A 12,891-nucleotide genomic window follows, 5' to 3' on the forward strand; every position below is an offset into this window, starting at 1 on the left:
TAGAACCACTTCAAAACATTAAAATTAGTTTGTATAATCAGTACCTATATCCATAAACCAGCGTCTAAACTATATAAAGTAATCAATCCATCATCCATCATACATCAAAAACTTCAATCATACTAGCTATTCTACTTTGCCTTGGAGGCCTCAAAGGTGCTTCAACATCACTATGAACATTTACGTCTTGCTTTCTAGTCCCATAATCCCACAAAAGTGCAGCATATCTTGTACGGACCACAATCCCTACAAAAACAATAAAAAGAAACACATATATGCTTTAATATATATTTTACAGACATATAATTTTGTTATATGTAAATTAAATAACTTACAAGCTTCCGCTCGATTGTTGGGGCAAACTCTCTTGAAATAACACATCAAACATATCTGAGGAGTCTTTGTCTTTGTATTTTGGATGGTGTTCAACATGAATTCCTTTCTTAACGTAGAAATCACAATATTCGAGATACAATGGGATAATCGCAGCTAATTTCTTAATGACATCAAGAACAGCCGAATAATGACCAAATGATTCATATGAATCATATAGGAATATGCACCTCTCTGAGAAAGATAAAATTGCTAGTGCTCAATGATGTTTTTCCTTTATATTTACTGGAATATAAATGTCTTCCACTGTATGCCATGGTACAGCAGCATGCATACGGAACCCATTTATGTATTCATTAAGATGTGCCACATGTCCTCCCACCGTAAGATTTTCAGCATTCGCAGAATAAACATCATGAACAGATCTAATTATGTTCATAAAGTTGTAATCTACTGTGTTGAATTTGTAAGGCCTGTTGGAGTCGTACTTCAACTTCTTCCTCAAGTAGTAGAAGCAAACATCAATATGTTGCAGTAAGTAAGAACACAAATTTTAGATAATTCAAACTATTTGTATACTAAATTTAGCATGTGTATGTAATATAAAAATACATATGTAAGTTAAAGTGCATCACATCCTTTCTTATATAATAAAAAATTACATGAAAAAATACTTATTTGCACCTGCATACGTATTTACTACCATAATATGTAGTTTAATTGGTGCTATAAATGCAAAAAGAATATTGTAAAAAAAAAATATACTAACCGAGTCGGTTCATGACTGATCAGGGAACCCCATTGTGTAGAACCAGTTTTTATCTTCAACAGTCTCAATTCCGAAATTCATCATTGGAATGGTTGATTTTCCCCTTTTGTAATGATCCGTATTTTCCTTCCTATTTTTTTCGTTAATCAGTATATGTTAAATCATGAGAAAATAATGTAATTTCAAAAAAAAAAAAAACTTAAAACAGTTCAATAGAAATGCCTTTTAGCATGAACTTTGAGAAGGTCTTCAAAAATTCAATCCATGAACTTGTTGACAATCTTCGTATCCACAATCCCATCAATCAGATGATAAACAAATGAATGTTTCTGTGGGAATATACGTATGTGCCCTTCCGAGCTCTCTATATAGTTACATAATACAAAAAGGTAATTATTAAAAAGTATTTGCATAACATGTTACATTGTAAACTAAATATTTAACTAATTGTACTTACCGGCAACTGAACCAAATTTCATCGTGTAAGGTGACTTTTTGAATTTGGATGGTCGCCTAATCCTTAACTTAGGAATAGGAGTTTGAAGTTCACGATTAGCAGAGGGATGAACAATGATGCTTTTACTACTGTATACATTCAAACTAGGAAGTAAGTCATCAGGAATTGTGTCTTGTGAATCAGGCAAAATTATTTCATCCCTTTGTTCATCAGTGGTTAATTCTTGTATTTTAGGAGTTCTCATAATCTGCTCCTCCGTACCAAGATCAACCTCTCCGTGCATGTCTTCTTTAGAGCATGATCCAACGTTTTCTTTGTTTTTCTTCAAAAATGAAAAACAGTTTATTTTTTTATGTCAAAAATAACCCACATAACCTCAGATATATTCATAATACATACCTGACAATGATCCTGAACAAAGATTCGGACATTTTATCATTAAAATGTTTATCAATTTGTTCTTCTTCAGAAGTTATCAATGGATGTCTCGTGATGCTTTCTCTTCGGTATGCATTAAGACTTGGTAACAGCTCATCTGGAATTGTAAACTGCGAATCAGACAAATTTGTATCATCCAATTTCTCATCAATGATCTGCAATAGAAATGAAAGAAAATATATAATTTTCTTATGGATTGTTATGATTTTTACATCACATAAACTAAAGTTCAATTCATTAGACATACCTGATCATCGTGATGAACAATCTTCTCAGAAAGATTATAATTCAAATTTATACTTTGGAGAAGCTCATCAGGAATTAAATGTTGAGAATCAATTTCAATGTTTGTTTTATCTGGATGTAAATCAGTGCACCCCTTGCAAACAAGCAAAAAAATTAAACCAACTTCAAACAAAAATTCAGTTGTAGATGTTTATACAGGACTGTATATAAAATAACATATAACTGCACAAAAAAAAATAATTATATTTGTGCACTCAAAAGAATAATCATATTTTAGTTATTTTTTATCTTTGTACCATTCTGATTATCATTCAAATTTTGATCAACAATAGGACTGAATTCTTGTGGTAATGTTTCGACACCAGCATAATCCATCTGTTGTGCTTCAACCTCTGTATCTTCATACTGTTGCTACAAGTATAATTTGAATAAACTACCATTATTTGATTTCACTTAATATGTATATACCAACCCGCTAAAAATATATAGTGTTGAAAAATACATTTCTTGACACACTGCATATGTATTTTATAATACATTTCATATGTATTTTTTGAAAATCAACTCATATGTATTTTTTGAATAAATTACATATGTAGTTTTAGCAATATACTGCATATGTATTTTTTCATAAACTCTGAATATATATTTAGCAAAATACATTTCTTGACACACTGCATATGTATTTTGTATTATATTTCATATGTATTTTTTTTATATCAAATCATATGTATTTTTTGTATAAACTTCATATGTATTTTTAGCAATATACTGCATATATATTTTTTCATATACTCTGCATATGTATTTTTTTAATACCGTGGATATTATATAATAATAAAACTTTTACCTTGCTATGTTCAATTGCTTTGACCATTTTTTTGAACTTTTTCTTCACTAATTGACGAATTCGAGTAAACTCTTCACGAACTCCTATAAACTCTTGACGAACCTGTATTCATACAAATTCAGTAAACACATATTTTTAAATGTAAAACAAACATTTGACAAAAAAAAATTACCTCTTCGCGGAATGCATCAAAAACTTTCTTAGTAATAAATATTTCATTCTCAATATGAATCTCACGCTTTGACACAGCTACTTCCTTTACATGACTATCTCCCTTTGACTGTACCTGAGAAAAAATAACCCTAGCTGTTTGCTTTCATTCCTTCGTTTTTAAAGAAAAAACCTGTCGTGTTAGAACTGGCTTGAATACTGGTGTCTTCATTACAGCAGCCTTGGCAGCACGATGAGGTGGAGTCCTCGTTTGGATATGCACGTCAACAATATTGACTTGCTTTTTTCCTGAAGGTTTCTTCGCTATTGGGGTTGATGAATCCATCTTCTGTTTCTTCTTTGAACATCCGTTGATCTTCTTTGGTAGTGGATCCTGGAAGTCATCGTCAGAATCAACTGAACGTTCATCTTCAGTTACATCCTTCTGTGGTATTTCAAGCTTTGCCAGTTCCATTTCAGTTGACTCTATGTTCTTAAATACAACCTACGAATATGTTAAATAATATGTTAAAGAATATGTTAAACAATTGAAAATGAAAAAGAATATATGTATACAATACAATGCATATATATTTGTTCACAACAAACCTTGCCATTGTCCTTGAACATAGCATTCATCAAAAACTCATACCGTAGACGAGGTGCAATCATCTTCCAATTTAATAATCGGGAAATCTGATTCTCAACCTTCAATGCAATTTTTGGTGGGACATTTGAACAACACTCATATAGCCACACTTGAATAGTCAGTGGCATTTCCTGAATCAAATAAAATTTGCCCCCAACTTTTAGCCGTTTGTTCAAACTTCTAGCCAGATCTTCAAAAGATAAAGAACCCCATGGAAAATCCTTATATCTATCACTATCTACCAAATCAAAATAAAGACGGGGTATAACAACAGTGTCAATGTTAGACAACACAGATGAATGTAGGAAATACAGAATTGCAACTTTCTCAGCATCCTCATCATTGTCCTCCCCCCATACTTTCTCCGTGAATACTAGAAATAGTTGTCTTTTCTGTATACTCTCTGCCCCATTAAAATACTTTTCAATCATCCTATTTGGTACACCCTCATAAAAAATAAAGTCATACCTATTAGAAACACAATTCAATCCAGTTATGATAGCAAATTTCATGGGAGTAAAACTAAGAGAGGTGTCATTAGCACAGATCATAATCCCAGAAGAAGAACTACCCTTCACCTCAAGAGTCATAACGCATCTGCACAACTGTGCTTGCACTACACACTGCTTCTTCTGCATAAAATAACCAAAAATGTTATTCTCACAAAAGTTTTTAAATTGTTCCTTGTTTAAAATTGCGCGTATGCTTCCATAAATATCATTGTCACTGCACGAGCACATGTGCTGTGCAAATCTTGAAAGTTTTCTGACAAGAAATATTTCGTCCCGCATCATCTATACAAAGTAAAACTACCACTTCTTAATCTGTAAACGAAATTCAATCAAACAAAAAAAAACATATAACATGCATATATATTTCAGATGATTAAAATGCATATGTATTTTGATCAAATCATAACTGCAACCAACACTGAAAAATACATATCAAATGTATTAAAAATACATATAGGCAATAGACTGTTATGGTAGTTAAACTAAAATAACATGCATATGTATTTTGACCATATAAAAAATACAACAAACACTGAAAAATACAAATACTCAAAAATGCATATCAACTACACTAAAAATACATATAGGTCAAAATTATTCAGCTGTACTAAAAATACATATCAACTATACTAAAAATACATATCACCTATACTAGAAAAATATATATCCAAATACTATTCATGAATAGTTAGTTCAACAATATATTTTCACATAATCCTTAAATATCATCGTAACAGAAAATACTTAATTACTTGAACACAAAAAAAATAATACATTTACAAATAAAAAATATACCTCCTCCTCACTTTCTTCTTCAGATTCATCATAAGATTTGTCACACCGGCTTCAATTTCTTTAGATTTTCTTTCCTTCTCGTTTCGTTTTTTAGTTTTTTGCTCCTTTGGAGAAGGAGTTTTCTTCAACCCTTTTTTTTTAAAAATTTCTGTCATCTTCACTTCGTCGTTGCAAAACTTCGACCTAATCTCTTTCGATCTAGCAGATTTCCTCAACTGTAAAGGACTTGAAACAACAGTAACTAAATCTTCTTGAGTTAATCCAAGACTAAAGATGGTGCATCATACACTAATTTCATATTTCTTGTACCACTGTTTATAGGGGTTTTTGCAGTGTGTTCATCCATTAAAACACAAAATCCTTAAAAATTAAATTTCCGATGAATTAAAGTAGGAAAAAAAATAAAACGCTCATATGCAAAATGCGATTAATAATTACCTGAAATATAGGAAGCAAATCCTTATCACAGATCATACAAGAATCGTGCGAAATGCAATAAAATTGAGGAGAAAGTGATGGTTAATGGCGGAAAAATAGGAAAAAGAAATTTAAATTAATGAATGATAAAGAAGGAGGAGTGAAAAGGGGGATTTTATCACAGTAAAAAATTTATTCGATAAAAAAATAGGAACCACTTAAAATAATGCTACATATGTTATAGAATGTAATTAGAAAAAAATATTGCTATTTTTTGTAACTAAGTACTTAAGTATGTTAACATATGTATTTTTCCCTTTATGTTATACTTTCAAAAAATATTGGCCCAAGTTTGGGCCCGTGGACACTCTATGCCTAGTCGGTCCAAACTATTGCCATCAATGGCCATTGAACTACTTCATTCCTCCCCTTTCTTCTTGGGCCATTTTCATTCCTTTTCAATTTGGGTCATTCGACCCTTTTTAAGAAAAAAAATATTTTTTTGTTTAAAAATAATAATTATATACAATTGTATAAAACTGTATGATTATTGTATAGAATATGTATCAACATAAGATATAAGTATAGAAATTAGATAGGGTGTATGTAGAAACTGTATGGTTGTTGTATAAAATATATATATGTACAAGATATATATAAAAAGTGTACAAAATGTTTCTAGAAATTATATTTTTGTTGTATTAAATATGTATTTGAACAGTGTTAATAGCTAAAGTTGTATAGAATGTGTATAGAAACTGTATACTTGTTATATGGAATACATATATGTGTAAAATATATATAAAAACTGTACAATTGTTGTATATAATATGTATACGATGTGCATAGAAACTGTATTATTATTGTATAGAATGTGTGTGTATATATACCAGATATGTATTATACTGTATATATGTAATGTATTGTATCAATATGTGTATATATTGTGTTTCATATATGTATCAATACTTTAGGATACTCATATATGTATTGAAGTCTAAGAAATCATATGATCCTTAATGTACAATCAGAAGAATTTTCTCTTCTTGGTTCATTTTTAGAAGCAGAACTTGTGAACTGAAGGTGATTTATTTTTGCTTTGAGTTGATAACTTGACTTGCATGATTTTATTTTTCTCTTAGGATTTGATACCAAACTCAATAATGTCCAATTAATAAAACTATGCAATCTTCATTCCTGAAGAAATCAATCAGTGATGTTTTGTTCATCAAGCAAACAACAACCTCCCTCGTGCTCTCACTTATTTTGTCATATAAATTGACTGAAATATAAGACTAAATTAGGCGTTCTGGTGTAACGGGATGGCAATGGAACAGGGCGGATAAAACCTTTCTCCTTACATCCTGTTTGGATGGTGGTTTGCCATGGTTTCATAATGTATGGTATGGTATGGTACAGTACCATGTTTGGATAGACTGTATCGTTCACTGCGGTTTAATAATAAATTTTTTGTTTGGTTTGATGGTATGGTACGGTATGGTAACAGGTAAATTTACTAAAATGCCCCTAATTGTAATACATTTGAGATATCAACTCTTTTATCCATATTAGTGCTAGCGTAACCAGTTGTCCTTTCTTTGTTGATGCTTCTCATAGCTACCCGATGATCCTTTAAGACGCCAAATTCACAAGGGTATTTGCTAAACAAAGGTCTGACGAACGCAAACTAATGCAATCGGAAAGTACTTCCCAATCAATAAAACAATTGGTACACATGTATGTATCTTAGAGTTCAAAAATCACTTCCCATGTATATGCTTTTTGTGCATTCACTCTGTTTCCCTCCATTTCAATTTTCAATTTTTTTTTTATCGAATTGAGTTTTTATTGGCACTAAAAACTACCACTACTAAATAACTGTGATCATTTTTCTCACTCTTTGAATTTTTATATTTCTAACAGAAAGTCTTGCAATCTTCGATCTTGTTAACAAATGCGTAGTCTTAGCATGTATTTTGTTGATAAGGATAAAATAGGATTAAAGAAAATTATATAAGGGTATAGTTGAAAAAGAAAAATGAAAACCATGGCACACCACCAATTTGGTGGTTCAATAAATTGCTTCATTCCATGGTTATCAAACCATGGAATAGTAACATACCATACCATCATGGAAACAAACATGGTTCCCAGAGTAACCATACCATACTATGGAACCATCATCCAAACAGGCTGTTACCTAGTGTTGCCTCGGTCCATGTGCCTTGTCCTACTTCTTACTTTTTTAGCTCATATATTGTAAAACAACAATGAACAAAATACTTGAACCAGAATTCTGATTCGTATAAAATCGTTCTGTTGCAAATTAGTTAAAAACGATTATATGAATCTTATGCATCAACTCTGTTCCATTGGACCCGTGCCTAACTTATTTGTGTGGAACTCATTTTCTATGACAAGTTCGTGAAGTTCAAATTATCAATCTCTATCGTGAACTTACTACCAATTAGTTCAATTACTTGCCGAAACATTTGATAAATGGAAAATCATAAGAAACATACAAATAAATACTCACATTAGACTTCCTTAATCAAGAAAATCAAGCCTTTTTAGCATAATTGTTTTGAGCAACAATCTCCTTAAAAGCAGGCATATGTTCCACAAAATAGCTTACCCTCAGAAAACAAACAAGATTCTCAATAGTGTCATGTAAATAACTTAAGCAGCAATTTGAACAAAGCTACTCTAGATAACTTTATAAGCAACATTCAAAACAAATGACTGTAGGCAACATTAAAACTGAAAGGATTTCTCAGGTTTTTTTCTCTGTATCTGGACGTCACCAGTTTGATCGCTTTATCAATCATTCATGGCAATTTGGTATCTGTATATTCACCATAGATTGAATGCAACGCCTCCATATAGAATTTTCACGAGCCAAAAGCAAATTTGATTTCTAAATGCCAGCAAAGCTTATGTAAGGAAGCAATGCACTTTGGTAGCCAGAACCAAATTTTACCTATCGAGCATCGCTGGACGTAAAAGAATCTGCAAATCCAGTTGGCTTGGCAGGAATACTTCCTTTGCTATCTTGACTAGTGCGGGTGAAATCTCCGGTGTCTTCATCCTGCCAGTCCTTCAACATTTCTGGCAGAGGTAGGCTGTAGTCAATTCCTGAATATTCGTCGGACTCTTCTACAGGTTTCCAAGACTCAACTAGTTGGCCAAGCACATTCACAACGTGTGACATGTCAGGCCTATGATTGGGATCTCTTGCAGTGCAATGTCCAGCTAATTCTGCCATTGTGCAGATGCTCTTGTGGATATCTTCCATCATGTCAAGAGCTGGGTCAACGGAAGCAAGGAGATTTTCTTTATTCGATTTTATCTGCCAGAACCACTCAACTAGATATCGAGTTTCTTCAGATCGATGCTCATCAAGGGCGGTTAGTCCAGTCACAAGTTCCATCAACACCACCCCAAAGCTGAAGACATCTATTTTAGTTGTGACTTTTCCAGTCACTGGAGAGAAGTAAAATTTGGGTTAGAATAGATGAAAGGTGAGTAGGTATTCAACAAGACAGAAAAATATACGGGTAACATAAAGATCAAACAAGTAAGAGTTTCCACACCAAAATTAATAGGTAATCTAAAAAGGAGCTGATCAGCATGCCATGCTTGTTGAAAAGCTTTACGTAAACATTTTTCAGTACCATGAATTTTTCAGTGCCATGCCTCAAGAGAAAAGTATCTTCATTGGGATAGTCTTTCTATTTCTTCTGTGGAGATGAGATGATAACTATGCTATGAATGATTGTATTGGAGAGAGGATGTGAAACCTTCTACTTGAATTGTTAAACGAAGATATTGAAAAGAATGCGAATGTTACTGAGATGTGAGATTGCTACATTAATGTCCGAGGTATATAAATTTAGTAGGCACAACAACAACATAAAGGAAAAACAGAAATGATCCATTAGTTACTCTGTTCTATTTTGGCTGGAGAAGGAAGGGCTAGGAAGGTGCCCCCGGTCAAAAGCACAATACAGCAGTCTGAATTCACATTATAGAACTGGCGCATTTATAAAAATAGAGGGACTAAAAGAGTATTGATACAGTTCAGGTACATATGTGCTCGTGCAACAGGTTATCAGAGAGTAAAAAATACAACTGACGCTAACACGACAACATTTATCAGAACAGTCAAAATGATTGTCTAATGAAGAGAAACTAATTGCAAAAATGCACACGTACCAGCATACTCAGGAGCAAGGTATCCAAAAGTTCCTGCAAGCCTTGTCGCAACAGACCTTTCTTTGTCAGGAGCGAGTTTAACTAATCCAAAATCAGAAACTTTTGCTCTAAAATCATCATCTAGAAGAATGTTTGATGATTTGAGGTCGCGATGTATGAAGCTCTGGTGTGCCAGATTATGAAGGTACTCCATCCCTCGAGCAACATCGAGGGCAATATTGAGTCTCTTTGTCCATGACAAAGGCTCTAAGTTCAGGATCTTCCACCGAAAAAGATGTCTACTCAGTGCGCCCTTTGACATATATTCATATACCAAAAGTCTCTCATTTCCTTCAATAGAGTAACCCAAAAGTGAAACCAAATGACGATGCCGAACCTTAGAAAGCACAGCTATTTCTGCTTGAAATTCCTCCAATGCCTTGCTATTGATAATGGCAGATTCCATTCTCTTCACTGCAATTTGGATTCCATCTTCAATTACGCCTTTGTAAACAACTCCAAAGCCACCACGACCGAGCTCATTCTCTGGTGCAAAATTATTGGTTACCCTCCGAAGGTCCTGGGTTGAAATGACAAGCTTTCCAATCTCAATCACTTGACTACCTTCTGTTCCACCACTAGTTGTAGTTGAAGTACCACTCTGTGCAGTGTAAATCATGGGATCTTCTAAGACAGTGATCTTAACAATGTGATCTTGATCGAATGGGTCTTTGGGGTGAATAACAGTACCACCTGAATCCTTCTCTCGTTTTCTCCTGCTCTTGAAAAACAAAACAACGGCAAGAACAGCTAAGACCATAAAAGTTGCACTGACAACTGTAATGATCATGGTCTTAACATGGCTCTTTGATGTGGCCAGCTCTTTGGTTCCACTAGGGGCCTTTGAGCCTGAACCTGAACTTTTCCCTGGGGAAGGCGGTGTGTCAGATATTGTTGGCTGATTATCCGTAGGAGACGGGCTTTCTGATGGAATCTCCCGACTCGGTTTAGGACTGTGGCTCAATGGAGGAACTGGGCTAATACCAGGAGGAGGAGCCACCACAGTTACATTACCAACAAGATGAGAATTTCCGTCTGTAATGACTTTCACGCTAACCCGGAATTTTGGTAATGGCGGATCAAAATTGTTCCCACTTAAGTCCAACAACCTCAAGAACTTTAGCTCTGTTAAGTTTGTTGGAACTCGACCATGCAAACTATTTCCTTTTAAATGAACTTCAAGCAACGAATCCAAATTTGCAAGTGAAGGGCTAAGCGTACCTGTAAGGTTCTTGTTCTGTAGATTAACAATTGTAACTTGACCTTTGGAATTGCAACTGAATCCCAACCAAGAACCTGTACATGGATCATTCCCACTCCATTCAGAAGCAAGGTTGGTTGGATAATTCCAACCACCAAGAATATCTAAAAGTGTGTTAACTTGAGGAGCACAAGGAACACCAGGAGTTGTCTGACAGAAAGAATTTGAGGAATATGTAGCATTAGCAGCTCTAAACTTTGGGATAGGACCCATCAGCTTATTATTGTTCAAGTCTAGTGCACTCAAGTTAAGATTTGCCAAACCTTGCGGAATCAGACCAACGAGTTGATTTCCGTTAAAATTAAGCTCCTTCAAGGAATTCAAACCCCCAATTGTATCGGGAATGGGTCCACTAAAACTGTTCCCTTGAAGCCATAACAACATAAGCTGATCCATAGTACCAATTATGTCGATTGGGCCAGTCATTCCAGGACTATCTTGATTATTCAACCACAAAATCTGAAGCATTGAATCACGAAAACTGTCTGGTATCTTACCGGTTAGACGATTATATGACAACTTCAAAGCAGTGAGAGAAGGCAATTTTCCGAAAAAATCAGGCACAGGTCCAACTATATTGCATTGCACACAAGAAAAATTTCTCAACTGGACTGAATCTTGCAGTGCAATTGGAATAGACCATCCACTCTTATTAAACGGATTCTTATCCAAAGCTAAAACTTGAACACTGCTAAGACCATTAAAGAAATCAGCAGGAATCGTATCGAATTGATTGTTGTCCAAGTATGCATATTTCAACTCAGATAATCCACTAAAAGTAGGTAGTTTCCCAGTAAAACTATTACCCTGAAGGCCAAGATTTTCAAGCTTATCAAGTTCATTAAAGTTGTGTGGTAAAGGACCCTTTAAACCCAAACTCTGAACCTGAATTTGTGCAACTCTGTCACTAGAACAGAACACATGAGGCCATGCAGGAGGACCACAAGGATCATTCCCCTTCAAAGGCCATTTCAACAACTCTGGATTTTCCAATCCATTTCTGAAATCATTCAGAATCTTGAAATCATTTGGATTTGTTACACCACAAACCACATTTACAAGAAATACAACAAATGTACCTAAGTATACAACACCTCTGAAATCACAATCCATATATACATGCATCATGAAAATCCAAGATTGTCATAAAATTACATACTTTTCCCTCAAGAATTCTATACCCCAAATGAAGAAAGTACATAATAGTAAAATATAAGGATACAAGTACATAGTAACTAAAACAACCCCATAAAATGAAATTGTATAAATGGTACCTTTTTCTGGGAAAAAAAAAATGATAATGTGAGTGAATTTTGGTACAAAGATGAAGAGAGAAGAGTTAGCTAACAGTTGTGTTGCAGTGTGGATCAAACCCTAAAGGCAAGTACAAATTCATGACTCTCTCTCTCTCTCTGTGTCCTGTGATTTCTCCCAGTTCTGTTTTCTTTTACTTTGACCTTTTTGGCTTTAGCCTTTTTCTCCTTTGGTTTTAATTTTATGAATCTTTGTTTAGATTTGATAATTAATTAATTTGCTGTAAATAGATAGTGAGATCTTCAGAATCTCATTTTCAAATTATTTACTATGTCAATTATACTAATTTCAATGGATGAATTAAAAATATTACACTGAATCGATTTGAATTAATTTTTTATTAGAATTAAAATCAAATTAATTAAGTATATATATTTATCTATTATATTGGTGTCGATTTAGTTCCATTTTTTAGTTAACAAACGCAATAAAATTTACAATTGCAA

At 33.6% G+C, this 12,891-nt stretch overlaps 2 protein-coding genes across 2 annotated transcripts; both read right to left on the reverse strand.

The window, feature by feature from the left end:
* Positions 1-97: 97 nt before the first annotated feature.
* Positions 98-4,683, reverse strand: LOC124899634. The gene is made up of 12 exons (XM_047414593.1): positions 3,853-4,683; positions 3,437-3,748; positions 3,266-3,379; positions 3,094-3,195; positions 2,540-2,654; positions 2,245-2,354; positions 1,964-2,152; positions 1,560-1,881; positions 1,373-1,466; positions 620-758; positions 364-496; positions 98-246 (listed from the first exon to the last, which is right to left on the reverse strand). Exons 1-12 carry the CDS (start codon positions 4,681-4,683, stop codon positions 98-100), a joined length of 2,610 nt encoding a protein of 869 aa, XP_047270549.1.
* Positions 4,684-8,163: 3,480 nt separating this feature from the next.
* LOC107875681 (receptor-like kinase TMK3) lies at positions 8,164-12,637 on the reverse strand. Its single transcript, XM_016722488.2, has 2 exons — positions 9,832-12,637; positions 8,164-9,099 (listed from the first exon to the last, which is right to left on the reverse strand). Exons 1-2 carry the CDS (start codon positions 12,257-12,259, stop codon positions 8,597-8,599), a joined length of 2,931 nt encoding a protein of 976 aa, XP_016577974.2. The 5' UTR covers positions 12,260-12,637; the 3' UTR covers positions 8,164-8,596.
* Between the last annotated feature and the right edge of the window lie 254 nt (positions 12,638-12,891).

Source organism: Capsicum annuum, chromosome 6 (genome assembly GCF_002878395.1).
Source record: "Capsicum annuum cultivar UCD-10X-F1 chromosome 6, UCD10Xv1.1, whole genome shotgun sequence".
NCBI classification, from domain to species: domain Eukaryota; kingdom Viridiplantae; phylum Streptophyta; class Magnoliopsida; order Solanales; family Solanaceae; genus Capsicum; species Capsicum annuum.